The sequence below is a fragment of the Leptonychotes weddellii genome, chromosome 4, assembly GCF_054177405.1.
Source record: "Leptonychotes weddellii isolate Sample4059 chromosome 4, ASM5417740v2, whole genome shotgun sequence".
NCBI classification, from domain to species: domain Eukaryota; kingdom Metazoa; phylum Chordata; class Mammalia; order Carnivora; family Phocidae; genus Leptonychotes; species Leptonychotes weddellii.
Window position 1 is genome coordinate 111,227,025 of NC_138372.1, and position 21,600 is coordinate 111,248,624.

The following is a 21,600-nucleotide window of genomic DNA, read 5'->3' on the forward strand; positions in this document are numbered from 1 at the left end:
GACCCCGGGATCATGACCTGAGTTGAAGGCAGACGCTTAACCATCTGAGCCACCCAGGCTCCCCTCTATGCAGTTTTCTATGCAGAGTCATACACATCTTTTGTTAGACTGATCCCTACATATTTGATCTTTTGTTGATATAAATTTAAATTGTTATTTCAGTTTTTGTCAATGCTGCTTTATAAAAATACAACTATGTACTGACTTTGTACCAAGCAAACTTGCTACAGTCACTTATTCCTCCTAATAGTTTTCTAAGTACATAATCATGTCATCCATAAATGATAACACTTATATACTTCTTCTTTCCTAATCCTTATATCTTCTCTTTCTTTTCCTTGAATTATTGTACTGAAAACTACAAACTCCAAAACAATATTGAATAGAAAAGGTAATAAATGATATCTCTATATACTGGTCTTTCCATGACTTTTCTCCTTTATTCTATTAATACAGTGAATTACAACGACTGGTTTTTGAATGTTAAGCCAACCTTATATTTCCGGGAAAATACAAATTGGGTCAAATATATTTTTTCCTATAAACTGCAGATTTAATTTGATAGTATGTTACTCAGAATGTTTCATCTATATTTGTGAGTGATAGTGGCTATAATTTCCTATTCTTGTCATATCCTTGTCGGGTTTTAGTATCAAGATTATGCTGGCTTTACATAATAAGTTATGAAGTATGTCCTTTTCCTTTATTCTCTAGAAGAGTTTGTTTGTGGGTGAAATTTTAGTTTGACATTTATTTTTTTCCATCACTCTGAAGCTATCTTTCCTTTGTCTTCTAGCTTCTTAGTTTCTGTTGAAAACGAAACAGAATCTGTTTCTAGCAATCTCATAGCTGTTCCTTTGAAGGTAATAATTTTCTTTCTCTCTCACTACTTTTTTTCCCTTTTCACTTTTTTTTTTGTAAATAATTTATTTATTTTACTTTTCCACTTTGGAAAAGAGCTTATTCTCAAGTTTAAAATGCTCCATATATATATTTTTAAGTTTTTATTTAAATTTGTTAGTTAACATACAGTGTAATATTAGTTTCAGGTGTACAATATGGTGAATCAACACTTCGATACATCACCGGTGCTCATGACAACAAGCGCACTTCTTAATCCCCATCTTCTATTTCACCCATTGCCCCAATCCCCCCACCTGCCCTCTGGTAACCATCAGTTTGTTCTCTATAGTTAAGAGTCTGTTTCTTGGTTTGCTCCCTCTTTTTTTTTTCCCCCTTTGTTCGTTTGTTTTGTTTCTTAAATTCCACATATGAGTGAAAGCATTTCTCTTTGATTTTGGTTTTCAGTTATACTATGCTAATACACTGTGATTTTCTTTTAATGTTACTGTACTTAAGATTCATAATCCTTCTTGAATCTGTACCTTAATGTGCTTTATCAAGCTTTAGAGATAACTTGATCATCTTTTCAAAGACTACTTTTACTCTAATTTCCCATTCCTTTCCTGGGACCCTAAAGACCTTTTCAACACATCTGGTGCCAGATTAAGGATAGAAGATTGACATTTTTGACCTTATTCCCTTTGACAAGTGGGATCTATGTCCCCTGTGCATGCATCTGGGCAAGCTGTGTCACACAGCTGATAAAAAGAATATGAAAATGTGATGTTGCGCCAGTGTCCATGCCCATATCGTCAGGGACCAGGTGTTCCCATACTTCCTCTCTCTCTGAATGCTTGCTCTGGGGCAAGACAGCAGCTGTCATGGAAGAGGTCCAACTCCTGTGACACTGCCATTTATGGAAAGAAAGAAATGCTGGCCAGCCCCAGAAATTCCAGCCACCCTACCCTGGCACCAGATATAAGAGCGCAGAAGTCATCTTAGATGTTCCAGCCCCAGGAGAGGACATGTGGAGAAAAAACAAGGCCCCAGATATACAGACCTCGTGGAGCCATCCCAGCTCTCTCTAGCTGTTTGAACTACCCTAGTTGAAGATCAAAACACTGTGGAACACAGACAAATTGAAGCAGATATGCTGACTAAATTCCTGACCCTCAGAATCATGAACATAAAAAAAAAAAAAGCTCTTGTTTTATGCCAGTAAGTTTGGAGTCATTTGTTACTACTGGGAGCAGTAATCCTCCACAGAGGACACTCCTGAGTGTCCCTGCACATTCTTGCTGGGTGTGACAAGAATCCCAAGCTCTGACCAGGTCCTTATCCAGGCCATTTCTTGTGTTTGCAGCTAGCAACCTTGAGGGATAAGTAACATCTTTTTCTGGGACAAAGAGCAGTATTACTGTAAAAGGGGTATATTCCCCAAGTTCGCAGAGGTAATGCAAATTCACTGTGTGCACAGTATCCACATAAAACCCTCCGTGTTGCCACTGCAGGATGTGCTGGGGCTAGAAGAACTGACATAATATTATGTTCATGTTGCTTGCTATGCCATGAATAATAAAGTCATTTGTCTCTGACCTAGAAGTCTTGTGTCTTCCGCCAGCACCCAGGAAGCAATTACAGGCTAATTTATTTGTTAACTTATAAGGTAAAATCTTAAGATTCTTCACGATTCTTGACAGATACAGAGCAATTGACAACTAGAATATATTCTATATGTCTTTTCTATCTTTTGCTTATATTTCATTCTAAATTATTTCCTTCTGACCTAATATCCCAATCCACTAATTCTCTCTGCATTTTGGTCTTATTTGCTGTTAACACCATCTCCAATGAGTTCTTATTTAAGGTATGTTATTTTTCAGTCTTAAATTTCCATTTCTTTTTTTTTTTCTTCACAATTTGCAGTCCTCTACTGAAATTATTAATCAGGCCTTTTTCCCCATCAGCAAATTATGTTTAGTTATTTTGAAGCTCATGTAAAATAATCCCATCATTAGAATTTCCTATGGATGTTTCTACTGTTGTTTCCTTTTCATTTTTCATCACACTGTCTTATCTCCTTTTGCCTTTTTTATTTTTAATTCAGTGCTTGATATTGCATATGAAAAATTTAGAGGTAATCTGAGACTCAGGGTAATGCTACCTTCCTTCAAAGAGGATTAACATTTACTTCAAGTAGGTGGCTAGAGGTACTGAAGTCACAGATCACCTTGATCTAATCACGGATTGAGACATTTCATAGCTGGGATTTATTTCTAAGGTACAGTACTTTGGGGTTCCAAATGGAGCACAGAGGGTTTACCAGGACCAATGCCCCAACCTTGGTGGGATACCAACAGCTGTTTTTGTTTTTTTAGCCTTAAGTGTCCATCAGAAACTCTGCTCAGCTTCTCATCCACCTTTCCCAGAATTGACAGATGCTACTAAGGGGGAAAGTAGCCCAAATGCCAGATTCATCTCTGTCTTAACAGCATTCTGATATACTCAAATACATGTCTTCCATATTTTGTCCAGTTTTTCTTGTTTTTTTTCTTTTAAATGGAGTGTTAATGCAAATAATTTATCCAACATTTCCAAAAGTGGAGCTCCTCCAAAAACAGATAATGTGTTTACTATTTAAGGGTTTTAGAAGTTCTGTTTTTTCCATTTCCTCCATTGTGGGCCAGACCCACACAATGTTTGTTTTCAAAATATGCATTCTATGAAACATCTTTAAAGGTGGCAGTGTATTTTCAAATAAACCAGGATACACCTTGTTAACTATGAAAATACCTTATAAAATGTCATTTGCACAAAAACATTTTATCTAGAGTAGTGAAGACAAAACATATGGAATAAAACAACTTCAAACACACACACACACACACATATATTTCAAGAAGAAAAAAATGTACCAAAGTAATTTCACATTTAAATTGGAAAGGAGAAGAAAAACTGTATCAGCTTTCATATTTTATACTTTACAATTCTAATTGCCTCTAAGCATTTACCAACATTATCTAGAAATAAAGTGTCATTTATCATGACCCAATGTTTTTTAAAACATTCCAAACATAACTTTTTTTTTCCTTTGAAAAATTGCATAAGTTTATGAAAATCTGAAGTTTACTGAAAGCCTAAGAGAAATACTGTATATGCCAACACTTACCATGAAAAATACGAAAATCAATATATGGATGAGAACCTCTTCTTTCTGATTCAAATCCTGCTCGACTCCTTACACGTACATCTCCTGGACAAAATCAAGAAAAAATAAACTTAGAAGGCTGCCATTTTGGGAAGAAGCTCCCATATGCAACAAAGGTTTATGTGGTATCATACTCATAAGTACTGGCCCACTAAGTACTTATGGAGTAAGTAGTTAACAGCTGATCTATTTAAAGGGATTTACAAATTTTCAATATTGAATTGTATGGCTAGGTGGACTTCTTTTTTTAATCTACCTCTACAATAATAATAATAATAATAATTACAATCTAAATTTTAAAGTTAGCATTCGGAAACATGACAAGTATATGACAGTTGAACCTAATATCTTATTATTCACATGGAGTTAAAATCCTCAGCACAAAACTCTAAAAATCCAGAGAGAAAAATATTAAGTGTCTACCCCTTGCCCACCACCATACTAGACTATAAGAGATATGAAAGAAAATACATGACCCATTCTTAAGCACCTTAAAATTTTATGAATGTACAGAAAAATAAAATGTTAAAGATTTTGCCTTAAATGTTTAATTTGATCAATCTTCTCTTTTCTCATTGATAGTGGACATACACCCAAGGACTTTAGTTGGGTCTTAAACTTTGGCCTACATAAGCTCAGTATTGTTTCTTCTACATGTATTCATATGAATTTCAGATCTACTTCTCCACACAGCAAAATAACCACTGGAAGCATGTACCAGACACTCTTTTGTGCCTTTTAGGCACTATTTTATTTAATTCTCTCAGCAACTCTGGGAGGTAGGCATCTTAGTCCCCATTACAGATGAAGAAACTGAGACTGAGAAGTTAAGTAGCCTGCCCATGCCATAAAGCTAGTAAAGGGTGAGTCAGGATACAAACCTACTCTGTGGACTCCAAAGACAGCACTTTCCCCACTATACTTCCACAGCCTCCAAGTTCATAACCTTTAGGTCTTCATCCCTGCCGCCTGTGCCCTTGAATTGTGCTTGCCTAGAAGGCCTTCCTGGCTCACTCGTTTCTCTAAGTAAGGCCATCATTTCCTTCAACGTTCGTGTCATCCCATAGTGATTAATCAACTCTCTCATGTGGCGATTCCTTCACCCTGCAACAAATTCTTACTGAACAGCCACCACACGTCAGGCACTGCAAGTACAGCAGTGAGCAAAACACATAAAGTCCCCGGCTTCATGAAGCTTATCCTTTCATGGAAATAAATAATATAACAAGTAAGGATTTCATTCTACGGAAGATGGTAATAAGTAACCTGGAAAAAACTAAAGCAAGGAAAGAAGAATGGCAGGGGCGGGGCGGGGGGGGAAAGAAGTAGGGGAAAATGGACTCACTAGGGTGGTCAGAGAAGGCCTCATTGAAAAAAAGGTATTTGAGCAGAGGCCTGAAAGAAGTGAGGCAGTGAGCCATGTGGCTATCTGGAGCAAGAGGTTTCCAGGCATAACAAAGAATAAATAAAATACCCTGAGATGGGGGGCATGCTTGGCATGTTCAAGGTCAAGCAGAGAGGCCAGCATGGATGGACTGAGGTGAGGGAGAAGTCAAGTCAGAGAGGTGGTAGGGCCAGTTCATGCTGGACCTCTGTGGGCCATCATAATAGCTCTGGCTGTTCATCTCAGAAAACCATCAGAAGATTCTGAATGGAGGAGTGAGACTGATTTAACTTAGTTCTCAAAAGGTTCACTTTGGCCACGATAAACTAGAATCAAGTGGAGGCACATAGGTAGAGGCAGGGAGACTAGCTAAGGAGCAAGTGTAAGAAATGAAGCAATCTATGGGTTGGTGGGGGGTGGCTATGGGGAGATACTGTTCAAGGGAACCATGTGTCAGTTATGCAGGGTAAGTTCTGCAGATCTAATGTACAACAATGTGACTATAATTAACAAAAAAAATAACTATGGCTCAGATTGCGATGGTAACAGCATCAAGGGTGGTGAAATTCTGGATATACTTTGAAGGTATCAGCCAAGAGGATTTGCTGATGAAGTAGACATGAAGTGGATAAGAAATAAGAGTCAAAAATGACTCGAAGGCTTCTGATCTGACAACCAGAAGAATGGAGTTATGTGCTGAGATGGCAAAAGACTGAAAAATGAACAGACCTGGGAACACAAATTTTTTTTTTTTTAAAGATTTTATTTATTTATTTGACAGAGAGAGAGAGAGCTAGAGAGGGAACACAAGCAGGGGGAGCGGGAGAGGGAGAAGCAGGCTTCCCGCGGAGCAGGGAGCCCGATGTGGGGCTCAATCCCAGGACCCTGGGATCATGACCTGAGCCGAAGGCAGACATCCAACGACTGACCCACCCAGGCGCCCCGGGAACACAAATGTTTTGTTCTTGCTCTCGCTCCTTAGCTAGTCTCCCTGCCTCTACCTATGTGCCTCTGCTGCTCAATTAAATGTTAGGTACCCACAATACACTCATGTGGAGATGTTCTACAGAGTTAAAAAAAAAAAAATAGGAGTCTAAAGTTGTTTTCAGGAGAGCAGAATCCCAAATGTGTTTGTAGAGAGACAGAGAGAGTAAAGAGGAAAAGACCACACACTAGTGAGGAAAAAATACATATTACAGTAGAATGGAGTTGAAGCAGACACACAAGGTAAATTAAAGAGGGGAAAAAAGGGGGCACCTGGGTGGCTCAGTTGTTAAGCAGCTGCCTTCAGCTCAAGTCATGATCCCAGCGTCCTGGGATCGAGCCCCGCACTGGGCTCTCTGCTCGGCGGGAGGCCTGCTTCTCCCTCTCCCACTCCCCCTGCTTGTGTTCCTGCTCTCGCTATCTCTGTCTCTGTCAAATAATTAAAAAAAAAAAAAAAAAAGAGGGAAAAAAGGAAGAAAAGCAAAAACAGGGCACTGGAGAACACTTAGGCTTAAGAGGATGGGAAAGAATTAGTCAGAGGCAAAAACAAAAAACCCAGAGAAAGGTGAAGAATATGGATGGCTCAATATCTTAGAAGTTGAGGAAGGAATTCTGAGCATGAGGAGAGGAGTCACAGAAGACTCCTTTAAGAAAAGAGAAGTAAATCTGCAAGATTCCAGTAAATCTTAATTGTACATTTCTAATAGTATGAATTAAAGGACAAGGGATCAAGGAGTATGTGATGAAGAGAAAAATCTGGTGAAGAGAGAAAACAATGATACATATATACACAATCTAAATTCATTTTACTTTATGGACTTGAGTAATACAAGAAAAATTTAAGAACTGAGACTGGGAGAAGACCAACAGTCTTCCTCGCCAGCCAAGTGAGAAGAGAATACATGCAATGACAGGACTATGTGATCAGGACCCTTTTTTATGAAGAATACTCTAGTTCAATTTAAAATTGTGTACTAATGATAAGAGTCCCAGTTATTAAATCAGAGACTCAAGTACTCTAAAAGGCCTCTCTTTATTCACATAACATTCAATATTGGTTTCAAGACTTTTAAACCTCAGAATAATAGATTATTTCTATTGCAAACAGTGATGAACCAACCAAATGAAAACTACCTCAATCTCAAGTAACACCACACGATAACAAAATTAACGGATATTGGTACAAAATAAATACTGCTTACCTAGCATACGAATGTACAATGCAGTCTGGTCAGAACTGTCATAGGAAATAGCTCCACGCCTCTAGAAAAAAACATACACACATTTTTTTAATGCATGGCAATTACATGGGATATGAAATTTAACCAACATTTATTACTTATTGTGCAAAAGAAGCTGAATATACAAAATGAAATTAGATATGACATCTGCTCTTAAAATCTCTAGTTGTGAAGAAGACAGTTATAATATGATGAAGCAATACCATAAAAGTGGATACAGAGTAAGGAACATGCAATAGGTAGAAAGTTAATGTCGGAGTCAGACAAGCTCACTTGGGGAAAGACCTTTCGCAGAGGTAGACAGAAGTGAAGAAGAGATACGGTCCAACTACTTACCATTCCCTTAATTTAAACATGAAAGAATAATCAAACAAGAACCATCATTTGATGAAACCCATCAGGCTAGAAATAAATGGAACAAGATGAAAAACCAAATGGCCCAGAGGCTAGCAAGAAATGAGAGAATTTTTAAAAATATAATTAGTATACTCAAAGAGATTTGAGACAACACTGAATCTATAAAACAAAGGACAGGGTACCACTGAAAGAGAAGTTTTAAAATATATTTTGTGTTTAAAAGTAAACATATATAAAAATGCAGCTTACAACATTATTCATAATAGCCCCAAACTAAAAACAACCCGAATATCTAGCAACGAATGAATGGATTAATACAAATGAAGTATATCCATACAACAAAGCATTATTCAGACTTTAAAAGGTATGAAGTACTGATGCATCTACAACATGGCTGAATCTCAAGAACAGCGTGTTGAGTGAAAAGAGCCAGTCACAAAGGACCATACAGTGTATGGTTCCATTGATATGAAATGTCCCAAACAGGCAAATCCACAGAGGCAGAAAGTAGACTGGTGGTTGTCTAGAGTGGGGAGAGCTGGTGAGAAATGGGGAGCGGATGCTAATGGTACTGTGTTTCTATCTACAAGGGATGAAAGTGTTCTCAAATTATCCGTGGCAAGGACTGCACAACTCTGTGAATACGACTAAGAATTACTGAATTATATACTTTAAATGGGTAAATTGTATGGTATGTGAATTGTATTCCAATAAAGCTATTATAAAAATAACAAATGTTACAAATTTAAAATATACATCCTAAAACAAAATAAATTTGAAGAGCTGAAATACCCTCCACAAGTTCTGCCAACTCTACCTTCGCACTCCTCTCCCATTCTCTAGCTCCACTTCTTCCTTCTTTCTCAGGCACCACCACCTCTAAGCTGGCCTCTTGCAGTGGGCTGCTGGCTGTTTCCTGCTGCATCTCTTGGCCCCCAGTCCGCTCTTCACATAGAAGCAACAGTGAACAACTCGGCTACTGCTCAAAATCCTCCAGTGGCTTTCCACACACTTGGAATAAGGTCCAACACCAAGCTCTGATCTCCAAAGACCTCCATGATCTGTCCCCCTACGCTGTCCTCACCACCATAACCCAGCCACACTGGCCTCCTTGCTATTCCTCAGCTGTACCACGGGTGCAGCCTTTATACTTGTTCCCTGTCCAGGATCACTGCATCACTGTTCCTCCTTATCTCTTTGGTTCTAGATGAAATGTCATCTCTTCACTGAGGCATTCCAAGGCTACCAAATCTAATGTCACCTGAAAGCCACCCTCTCCCACAGCCCTACCTTCCTGCTCTGTTATGGCACTTAGCTGGTGTTATCCTGTTCGCTCGTTCTAAAATAGAAGCTCCATAAGAGCAGGAACTGTGTGTCTTATTCACCACCGTAGCCCTGGCCCCTAAAACAGTAGCTTTTAGTAGATTCTAAATAAATATTTGGTAAACGAGTGACTGAGTAGGTTTATTGCAAATAAATTAGTGAATAGTTTATTAAGGTGATGAATAACAGAACTGATACAAAGACAGATTTAAAAATCTAGAAGATGAAATTGACCAAACCTCCTATTAGAAAGGCCTTTCTAACCGTTCTATAAAACACGTCTAGAAGTCATGAAAGATGGATCAACATGAGTTCAACAGATAGGACAATGGGTGAATTTCCCCCTACTCTATCTAAAAATGAAAGGAACAAAAAGTGCCTTACAAATCAGTGAGAAAATAACGAATAAGAGTGTAGAAAAACAGGTAGGACATAAACGCATACTATTCACAGGAAAAGAAACAATAAGCCCATAAACACAAGACAAGATGCTCAACTTCATTAACAAAAGAAATAAACATTAAAGAAATGAGATATTTTTATATATCAGATTAATGATCTTCTTCCCTCACAAAACTCTGGCATGAGATTTACATTCCTCAACATACACCTAGAAATCTCAAGGAAAAATGATCACTATAAAGAAATTTACTTTATTTAAAATCCTTATTTGAATGTAGTTTGCAAAATAACTCCCCAAATCATTGTTATTATCTCCTTAATGCTTATCATGTAAGAGACAAATGTCAATTAAACTTAATAATTTCATGTATCCTTACAAAAAAACAACAGTTCAGAAAACATAAAAGAAACAGAAGTTCAAACAAAAATAAAATTCTAATTTTCAACACCAGTTGTCTCCAGGGAGCCCGAGGGACACAGAGGTAGGAGGAGGACTTTTCAGTGTTTATACCCTGAATTTTGTAGTATGTGTAGTTATTATCTATTCACAAAATAAACCAAATTAAAATTAAAAAGTAAAATGAGAATCTACTACAAAGAAATCTATAAAGAAAAGCATGATCTCAAATCCCAAGGGACTAAATCATACAGAATACGTTCCTGGCAGCATCACGCTTATAGTGTCTTCTACCAACAGAATCTCTCTCCTAAGGAAGCCTACTGCAGTGTAAACCAAAATAGTTTCAGGGTAAACTATTTATTTTGGAGCAAACAGCCACTGTAATCACTTGGTATTAAAAGGCACCTCTTGCACCTGCTGTTTGATCCCCTCTTATTAGATTACAGGCCTCCCCTTAATACCACCATATTAGAGGAAAACCTACGAGTCTGGAGAGCATATATGTGGAAATAAATATTACTCTCAGCCAAGACATATTAGTGAAGCTAAAGATATCACTGTGTAATAGCCTGTCATGGTCAATACCTATCAACCTGCTAGTGTCCAATAACAACTTGGATAAATAGGTTATGAAAACGAATTATGACTTGCCATCTCTAACAGCCCTCTTTAAGAGAGTGATTGACCTTATTATTTTTTTAATGTAGAATGACTATTTACTAAAACAGCCATTAATTAGGAATGTAATATCTCATTTATCACTTCACATATTAAGGACTGAGAAAAACTAGTATCAGCTCTCTGTTAAATAGTATAAATCAAAAACTTGTTAGTGAACATAATCCAGATTATAACTATGACATACTAAATTTATTTTAAGGTAATCCCTTTAGACTTATTTATAGAGACATTAATTTAAATATAAAAATGATAGGGTCTATATCATAATAAAAACCTGGCAAAAGACTAGAATTTAATTTTAAATATATTAATATATTCAGTAAGTTGTACTTATTGAAGTACAACTTATTCAAGTTATTCTATTCATTACTAGTTTAAGTAAGTCTGGTCCACACATAACTTAGTTTAAAAGCTATATTAAGCGACAAGACATAACTCTTATAAAATAAATCCAAATGAGACAATGTTTTTTTTTTAAAGGATGGACTTTTAAAATAGATCTATCTGAGCCTATCAACAAATATATCCCGAGTGATACTTCATTCATTTATCTCCTCACAGACCAAGATTAAAATGAATATTATTAAATTCTCTCACTAAACAATCATGGTAGAACAACCTAAAGTAACTCATTTTGGAAAAATACACTATAAATTATGAATTGTAACAATTTGATTTAAATGTTAGAATTAGTTACTTTAAACCAAAGTCATATGTGCTTTCTACGCCAACACTACAGCATAGACTTAACACATCTTTTTAAAGATCACCATCTTAAAAGCCAAATACTAGTAAAATCCTGTTTTTATTAAAAGAGTACAACGAATTTAATGACAATCCTGTGTCGCAGTCAGTCACAAAACACTTTGTGCTATCGTCATCCACATCCCCACCTCCCCTCACCACTGAAGGGAAAAAACTCAGACGCCTCTACCCGTGACTCTTCTAATTTAGCCATCCTGGGAACAGCTTGAAAAGCAAACTGTATAGGTCAAAACATGGGCGTGGCTGAGCTAATCAGAAACTGACAGCAGCAGCGTAAACAAGTTAAACTGTAAGGTTCCAAAGGATCCACTGCCACGCTAACAGGACTTCTGAGTGCCCTGGTAGGACACTCACTCACCTTCAATCAGGATGAATCACTCTTCCACACAAGATCTCACTTACAAAGTGAGTGACAAAAGGTGTAAAAGTTGTTCCAATATTAGTTAATACAAAACTTTTAAAGACAAACATTTTTAAAAACTGAGCAAAGATATTTTAAGTGCCATTGTTTTTATCTTGTTCAAGTTTTCCACTAAAATGATCTACTGTGCAAAAGCCTGTTTATTTCCCTTACATGGGAAAAGTAATAATACATTAACTAACACTTGCTGAACTCCTACTTTGTGTCAGAAAATGTTACAGGTACTTTCATATAAAATCTCATTTAACCCATACAAAGACCTTTATAAGATAGGTTTTGTTGGCCCCATTTGGTGGATTAGTAAACTGATGGTCAAAGGGCTTAACCACAGTAGTACTAAATAAATTTTTTGGTAACATTACCAAACAACAGTAACAGATTACAAAAGATGGCTGGGCAGCCAAAATTTTAAAAGCAGTTTTCTCTGATGTAGTAAAATGAGCTTTTTCAGAATATATTCATCTTACACATGCTAAAGAAACATGCTGATGATTGTCTATTAAAACATTGCATTGATCCACTGAACAGTATCCTTCCCTTCTTCCTGCCTATGAAAACAATGTATTTTTCAAAAATATTGCAAACTTAAAATATTAACATTCTTTTTGTTTAAAAGCTTAATTTTGGGGGGAGCACCTGGGTGGCTCAGTCAGTTAAGCATCTGACTCTTGATTTTGGCTCAGGTAATGATCTCAGGTCTATGACATCAAGCCCCGTGTCTGGCTCGGCGTTGGGCGTGGAGCCTGCTTGAGATTCTCTCTCTCCCTCTGCCCCTACCCACCACCGTGTCCCCCTTGCCCCCTGCTCTTGCTCTCTTGCTCTCTCTCTTAAAAAAAATTTTTTTTTGCTGGTTAGAAAAAAAGTAAAAAGTCTCTGAAAACATCCAAAACTCAATGAATTAATATTAACTTGACCTTCATTCAATAACCTGGTGAGCTAATCCTTTAAAAACAATGAGTAAATAGCTGTCAGTACAACAAAATTAATTCTTAACTTATAAAACACAAGGATTTTAAAAATTTGAGCACACTTTTTTTATTTAAGAGATTTCTTCAATCATATTCACTAAGAAATCAAGACTACTTCAATAAGGGACAATTATGTTTAAAACATTATGTGAAAAATTACATACCAAGGATTAAAACCTTGCTTGAAAAAGAAACAAGTTTATGGAAGCTTTAGGTTCCTTTGCAAATACTGATGGCCTTAAACATTTTAAGTTAATATTCTTCAATTTCTTAAATACAGGAAGAAAAAAGCTGCATGATGGATGAAAGATATAATCATTTTTATACAAATATAGAAAAAATAATTTCACATAGTATCATCTTAAATATTTCCTACATTAGTTTTAGACTTTTTTCCAGATGGCAAATGGCTAGCATTCTAGCCAGCATTTCTCAAGCCTGATACTCAGAATTAAAGTTCAAAAACAACAGATACATAATAATCTTACATTTTTTCCAACATATTATAAGTAAGGTATACATTCTGGTATTAGCAAGACTTTAACAGAGAACATGATAGAGGGTAGTGTTTCGTTTTTAAAAAGTTCGTAACTGTTTAGAAATTCTCAACTACACATTTAACATATAAGTAAATTCTTTATCTCCAAAAAGAATATTTAAAATATGTACACCAAAAGTATAAATTAATAATTATTTAATCTTAAAAGGTGTATTTCTTTAATCACAAACTTCTTTAAGGGAATGATACTGAGGGAAGCTACTTTGACACTGAGGAATGATACCCTAAAAAAGCCCCTGAAAGGAGGAATCAGGTGGGAAAAGAATAAAAAGTCCACGCTTAACTACAATTAAGCTTTTCAGTTGACAGGTAAAACTCGAATAGCTCTCTTAATCAGAGAAATAAAAACTGAAGCCAAAGGAGAAACTCCTAGCAATTCTATTCCAACCAAATACATAAACTGATGATTAACGTCACAATCCTAAAAATAAAGATGGCCTACCTTAGAGGCGATCCACTTGAGAAGAACCACAGCCAGACACCAGATCAATGTAATTCCCATTGGATCAATCAAAAGCCCACTGCATAATCTCCCTCCTCTCCCAGCAGGCAATAAGCAAGGAAGACTTGTTACGAGTTTGATAATAACCAGCTGTCCCGAGGCAGAAGACAGGGGACACCGACTGCCTGGAACCTCAAGCAGCTGCCTTCAAACCAGATCACCTGACTCCTCTGAGAATGCGCAGCCAGGCAGCCTTCCTCCTCAGCGCGTGCTTAAGGCCACAACCCCAGAGTTGGGGTAGAACAGCGTAAGTAATGTTGGAAGAGGAAAGGAAAAAAAAACTTAGTGAGGGCTGACCTAACAGTCTCACAAAATAGACACAAGAAGGTCCCAGGCGAGCCCCAAACACTTCTACAGCTTAATACTAACAGAGTGCTTTGACAGAACTTTCAAAAAATGTTTGGCAATACACAAAATTTCCTCATTTCTTTCACACAGACCATCTCCACAGGTATAATGTCCTGTCACTTAAAAATATGAATGCATTTTAGTCTAACTTTTCAACTTTTAACACTGAATGTGTTCAGCTTTTTCTTTCTTTTAGGGCTAGGATTACTTTATGAATGTTAGAGCCATTCATAAATACCGTCTGCCCTATTTAACACTGTAATTCACTCATTTTAGATTTAAGGCCAGTCTAAAGGTGCATTTTCAGACAATTAAAAGTATATTATTTCTAAGTCCTAGTTGCCATCTAGCTTATATTACAGTATTTTTGGTACACGTCACCTTCTTCTCTTGGTTGGTGAGTGAACTCTCTAATGGCAAAGTGTGCCTATATTCATCCACCTTCATGACCTCACAGCAGCCAGCAGGTTGCAGGCAGTACTGCTGAGAAAGTCTTTCATGAAACTTTCATTCAAGTATTCTGCAAGTATTTGTTAAGCTTCTACCATGTATCAGACCCTGTGCTAGATGCCAGGGGCACAATCCTCCAGTGAAAACAGAAATGGCTCCTGCCCTCGTGAAGCTTACAGTTTAGTCAGAGGCTACTTTAACCAAAGTCTACGAACATAAATATAAAAGTGCAACTGTAACAAACAAGTACAGTGAAGTGGGGATAAGAACTGCCAACACCGTCTGCATCTGACCTACTGCAGAGGAGCGGGACTTCTTCCCACAGTTCCTGAAACGAAGGGGCAAGCACATGAAGAGGACAGGAAGAATGATCGGGGCAGACACGACAACCAACGACGGCCAAGCAGCTATGAAACAAAGCAAGGAAGGAAGAGACAGGAAGACCAGGGAAGGCTAGAAAGCAGGGCGAGTCAAAGTGGAGGCTGTGCGAAGGTGTTTACCTTCATCCTAACAGCTAATCCCAACCTAAAGAACTTTCGCAGGTTCTGGTCAAGGACAGCTATGTGGGGTGGGAGCTGGACAGGCAGTTCAGTTGGCCACTGCAGAGGTCCAGGAGAGGGGCGAAGAGCCTGCGTGGAGTGCTAGAGATGAAGGGGGGGGCTGGCTGGAGAAATACTCGGTACATGACAGGTCTGTCACAGACTGCAGTCCATGACAAGACAGAGGCATCTGCGTGGCAACAGTCCACAAAGGATGGTTCTAAAGTATTTGAAATAGCCCAACAGGTCAAATACTAATGTAATGCTATTTTCATGATCCAATCCTCAGTACAAAGAAGTTTATTTAAAAGAAAAGTTAATTCTAGACCTGTCAAAAAGCAGCATAAATTAAATTAGCAGATCTAAATCAAAATTTTCCTAAATTGAAACCGTTCATAACACATGGTCATAAATTTCTCACTCTACCTTATACATTATGTATATCTCTTCCTGCTACTGAAGCAACAAGCTGTAATGCAATCCTTGCACAAACGGAGAAGACTTTTTTGTCAGGAAACTAGGTGTGACAGGAGATTGTCAGGGTCTTTCATTATTCTCTGTATTCTAGTAGAGCTCCAGTAACCAAACTGAAGGAATGCCCAGGAAAAGGACCAAGCAGCAGAATGCGTATTAGCCCAAGTCTCAGGAGCAATGCTGGTGGCCATGGGAGAGGGGCCGTGCAGCCTGGGCCAGGGGCTAACACGGGTTTGAGGTTGCTATCCGCTGCTCTAGCCCATGCTGCACACTCCGAATTAGCCCATTACCATGATGCTCAGCCCAGAAGGACTTCTCATTTTCACACTTCCTTTCCAATCAGCTGCTTAAGGAGTCAAATTCTGAGAAGCAAATATAAGATTGCTGTTTTTGGTATTTAAATATTTTTATAAAAGTCTTTTTGATTAAAGATGAGCTCAAGAATCTGCACTTTCATTTAGTCTAAAAAGGAAGGATTAATCAGGAAATAATCAGAATTGAGACAAAGAATTAAGAAAAAAAAGGACATAAGAAAGGCAGTCCTAAAAGTTCTCTCATTTAAGTGAATTTCTGTTGAATTTATTTCTATCACCTCAAAATTCTACTGGGTTTAGAGACAAGAGCCTGGGTTTATGTCACAGCTTTACTGCCAAGAGCTGAGTGACCCTGGGCAAGTTACCACTTTGCTGGGCCTTCTTTTCCTCGCCTTCACGGGACTTAGATAACATCTATACAAGAATACGTTGCTCATAGTAGGCTCTCAATAAATTTCAGCCAAATCAGAATTAAATATTTAAGACTTAAGAATGATACTGACCAAATCACTCCAGCTTCAACCCAACAACAGACTTCATTGAATTAACAATGGTCCGTAAAGGGAATTTACACTGTGCTTGCCTAGGGCCCTCAGAAATCTTTTCCGAGCCCTAGGAGAGTGAGGGTCTTGACTTTCATTTTTCACACTGGTGAACAGGTTGGCTCCCTAAAGTGGTTTCCCCAACATCTTCTTAAATTTATACTCTGACAGGGAAATACAGAGAAAATCAAGACACGATCCTCCCAGATTAGAAAATTCTCTATTTGAATAGAAATAGCTATTGAATTTATGCCTAAAAAACCCCATAGATCATTGCTAATGATGCATGCACATCACTCAAATCTTACAAAAATCTCAACAGTACACTTAACTTTCTTAATGGCATGGACCTAATAGCTTTAAATTTTTTTTCTTATTTTGAGATATGAAATATTTACCACTAATTTATGTGTATCAGTTGCAAGGACTTCCTTTAATAATAAAAATATTTCAGTAAGATGAAATAAAAGCAAAAGCTGTTATCAAATTAGTACGAATACTCCTTTACATGATGTTTACTTCATAGAAAATTCTCCTAAAAATTAATCTTTCCAGATTGAATCATGTAACTTACTATTCCATAAAGAAAGAGCTGTGTCTTTTACACTAATAACAAATGTATCCTTTTACATTAATTTTTCTCACCTCCACCTAGTGAAACATGGCAGAGTAACAAAAAAAGCAGACTATACTAGTGGCACCTGGGTGGCTCAGTCCTTAAGCGTCTGCCTTCAGCTCAGGTCATGATCCCAGGGTCCTGGGATCGAGCCCCACATCGGGCTCCTTGCTCAGCAGAGAGCCTGCTCCTCCCTCTCCCACTGCCTGCCCGCCGTTTCCCCTGCTTGTGCTCTCTCACTATCTCTGTCTCTGTGTCAAATAAATAAAAATAAATACAATCTTAAAAAAAAAAAAAACAGACTATACTAGAAAAATTAGTGCACAGAATACAACTAAACTTTCAAAAACAGAATTTGATACTTTAAGAAGAAAGTAGAAAACTTTTTACCTTTCTGGGGCTAATAAAACTAATATCTGAAAAATGAAAGTATTAAAAGCAGACCTCACTATTTTAAAACTGTGATCAATAGAAAGAAAAGACATGACTTTGATCATTGTGTTTTAGAGGAAGTAATCCAAGTGCAAATTTTATTCCTGGGGCTCTTTGCCACCCACAGGACACCTGTCAATCTTGGCAATAGCCTTTAGCTATCCATATAGAGACTCAGCATGTCCTTCCCTTGACCAAATTAGGCTAACCTCATCTGCATTGACATCAGTGTCTATAATTTTGGATTCTCATGGACGGAAATAGCCTATCCCAGAGTTCTTTATACAAATGTTGTGTCTGTGGAAAACTATAACTAAATTTATAATAGAAAAATGTGAACACTATAGTCAAAACCCTCCAATTGTGCTTTTATCATTTTGAATTCCAGCCAATTTTAATAGCAAGTAATAAAGCAAAGCAGGTTTTTTTGTTCATTTCTTTCACTAAAAGCCACGTATCAGGGCTTCTTATTCTTCAGGTGGTATAAATTTCAAGAGATATGAAACTGACAAAAAAAAATTAGCTTCGATAACAAAAAAAAATTTTAAAACTATGGTAACATGGGAATTTTACCAGTTAATACCTTTGTGTCATACTGATTTAGAGCTCTGAATTAAGTTTTTTGTTATATAGTATCTCAGTAGTTGATGACAGCAGACATGTGATTAGTCCAGGTATGGAGGAAACAGTAAAAGTGCTCTGACACTTTACAAACATTCAAGCCTTCTGTTACAGACAACTATCTTATGACATTAAAAGAACTTAAGAGATTTGCTTATTGAACCACTGTTCATAATATATTAAAAATTATGGAAAAGTGGAAGTAGTCACAATTTTTAGAAGGAAAAAACAGTAGTGTAGATCTGTAGAGTGTGAACTTAAAAAAGGAGCATTCAGTGTGCATGCTGTAAGTGTAAAGCTACTAGCATATTATTAGACCAGGAGAATGTCACAAAGACTTAATTTCAGCAGAGCTGCACACGAAGTCCCTGGTGGCAACCTTAAACAAAACAGAACAATGTGAGCCCCATACTACAGTTAGGCAGATTCCTAGCTGGCTAAACCAACATACCCAGAGATTAAGTACTTGATACCAAACAAGTGGAAGAATTCTAGAGGTAACTAACAGAACTCTGCATCTGAACTTGTCTTGTTCCACACTTCACTTACTGGGGTGCAGATCAGACAAATGCATATCAAATCTGCATATAAGATGCAAAGGATAAACCAGCATGCTTAATTACAAATAACTTAAAAAAGGTCAGGATGTTTAATCTCGAAGGTAATAAGAGACAGTAATTAAAGGCACTGAAAGTCAGATAAGTATCCAGATCAAGGATGTTCCACTATTCCCAATACAGGCCACATTTATAAGACTCAGTTCGGTTCTGAATATCACCCTGGGAGATGCATACATACATGGCATTTTATTTTATTTTATTTATTTATTTATTTATAAAAGATTTTATTTATTTATTTGACAGAGAGAGCGAGAGAGCACAAGTAGGGGGAGCAGTAGAAGGAGAGGGAGAAGCAGGCTTCCCGCAGAGCAAGGAGCCTGATGCGGGGCTCGATCCCAGGACCCTCGGATCATGACCTGAGCCAAAGGCAGATGCTTAACCATCTGAGTCACTCAGGCGCCCCCATACATGGCATTTTAAAATACAGATAAGAATAATATACACAAGAGATAATAGTATTATAACTGAGATGCTTTAGGCAAAGAAATAAAAAGAGGGACAGAACAAGTGTTAAACAGCTATGAGATAAAATAATCTAAGGGGTTTAGCTCTATTCTGTGAAATTACAGGAGGTGGAAATAAGACCAATAGGCAGTGAAGTTTGTGGAAAATAGAATTTGACTCAGATTACCATCTAAGAACTTTCTACAATTTGAGCCATGTAATTTGAAAAGAGGTGCCTCAAACAAGCCTCTGTCAAGGAGGCTGTGGGACAGGCTAGAACAACTGGCCTTCAAGTTCTCAGCCAATTCCAAAATTCCACAGTACTCTAACTAAATCAGAGACTGGAGTTCAGGAAGGCTAAGGTACTTGAAATTTGTATGGTAGAGTACCAGAGAGGAAATGTGTGAAGAAAATGGGCTCCAAAAGGCTCAAAGTGGGTCTCCTTGAGTCTTTGGCTAAATATTAAGCTAGTTATGTGTAGTATGAGATTCCATGAGGCCAGGAGAACGACCAGGGGAAGAACTACTACAGGGGAGCTGGGAGACACGAGCCCCCCAATCAACCACTGTAAAGAGTGCTCACAAAATTCCTGGGACATTCCACAGAGACCTCAGAAATGTCATACCTTAGGAGAAGGGCAAAACCAATCCATCAATGCAGAAAATTCTATTAAACAACACTGTTCTAGACCCACACTAACAAAGCTCATAATATGCCAAAAAGGATTAGGAGGATCAGAAAGTAACTAAATTACCTGCCAGATCAAAACTCAACACTCTTTTAAGAACGACAAAATTACAAATTAAGAGAATAAACAAGAAAAGGTAACCCGATGCAAGGGGTAAAAACAGTCAATAAAAACAAACCCGGAAATGATCAAGATGATGGAATTAGTAGAAAAGAACTTCTAAAATCTTATTATAATATATACAAAGATTTAAAGGAAAACATACACAAACTGAAAAAAGAAATTCAAACTTTAAAAAAAAATGGATTACTTATAGCTGATAAATACAATATCTAAATTGCAAAATTCACAGTTGAGCTTAACAGCAGACTAAACACTGTAGAAAAAGAGGTAAGTGGAAATTACCTAAACATCTTCCAAATTTGATAAGAACTACCAATCCAGATGTCAAAGAAGCTCAATTAACTTCAGTTAGGAAAAACATAAAACAACACAACAAGGTACATGATAATAAAGTTGCTGAAAATCAACTGATACCAAAACCAGACAAAGACATTATAAGAAAAGGAAACCATAGATGCAACCCCTCATAAATATGGACACAAGAGTCTTTAAGAAAATATTAGAAAATCAAACCCAACAATATATAAAAAGGAAATACATTGTGACTAAGTGTAAATTATCCCAAGAATCCATAATTGGCTTAATGTTCCAAAAAACAATAAATGCAATTCAACATATTAACAGAAAAAATCAATCATTTCAATTGACAAAGAAAAAGCATTTAACAAAATCCAATGCCATTTATGATAAACACTCTTACTAAAATAGAAATAAATGAAAACTTCCTCACCCAATAAAGAAGATCTATGAAAAATCTACACCCATTATCATACTTAGCAACAAAAAACAATGCTTTTGCCCTTACATCATGAACAAGGCAAGGATGTCTGTTCTACCACTTTAACATAGTATCAAAAGCCAATGCATTAAGGCAAGAAAAAGAAGCATAAGGCATACAAATTGCAAAGGAAGAAGAAAATCTGTCTTCATTTGCAGGACAATCAGATTGTCTATGCAGAAAATCCTAAAGACTCTACATAAAAACTACTAGAACTAATATTTAGCAAAGTCAGCATACACAAGACCAATAAACAAAATCAATTGTATTTCTATATACTAATGAAAAATGTTTGCAACATGAAATTTAAAAAATATTATTTCCAATAGCATCCATAAACATGAACTACTTAGGGAAAACCTTAATAGAATGCACGCAACAATATATAGTGAAAACTATAAAACATTTTTGAGAGAAGTTAAAAAAGAACTACATAAATGGAGAAATATACTATGTTGTTATGGGATTGAATTGTGTTCCCACAAGAGATATGTCGAAGTCCTAACCCTGGATACCTGTGAATGTGACCTTATTTGGAAAGAGGTTCTCTGCACAGGTAATTAAGATGAGGGC

General features: G+C 37.0%; 1 protein-coding gene across 4 annotated transcripts in view; it reads right to left on the minus strand.

Annotated features, from left to right (window-relative positions):
- PDE7A (phosphodiesterase 7A) overlaps positions 1-21,600 on the minus strand; it is a 113,792-nt gene that overhangs the window by 49,373 nt on the left and 42,819 nt on the right. For 3 of the 4 annotated variants that reach the window (XM_081816064.1, XM_006741175.3, XM_031036549.2), the window contains 2 exons: positions 7,622-7,682; positions 4,013-4,096 (listed from right to left, as the gene is read on the minus strand). In XM_081816064.1, coding sequence (XP_081672190.1) covers positions 4,013-4,096; positions 7,622-7,682 — 145 coding nt within the window. Of the gene's footprint in view, positions 1-4,012; positions 4,097-7,621; positions 7,683-13,978; positions 15,047-21,600 lie in introns of those variants that run through there. The other variant, XM_081816063.1, reaches the window with a different exon arrangement.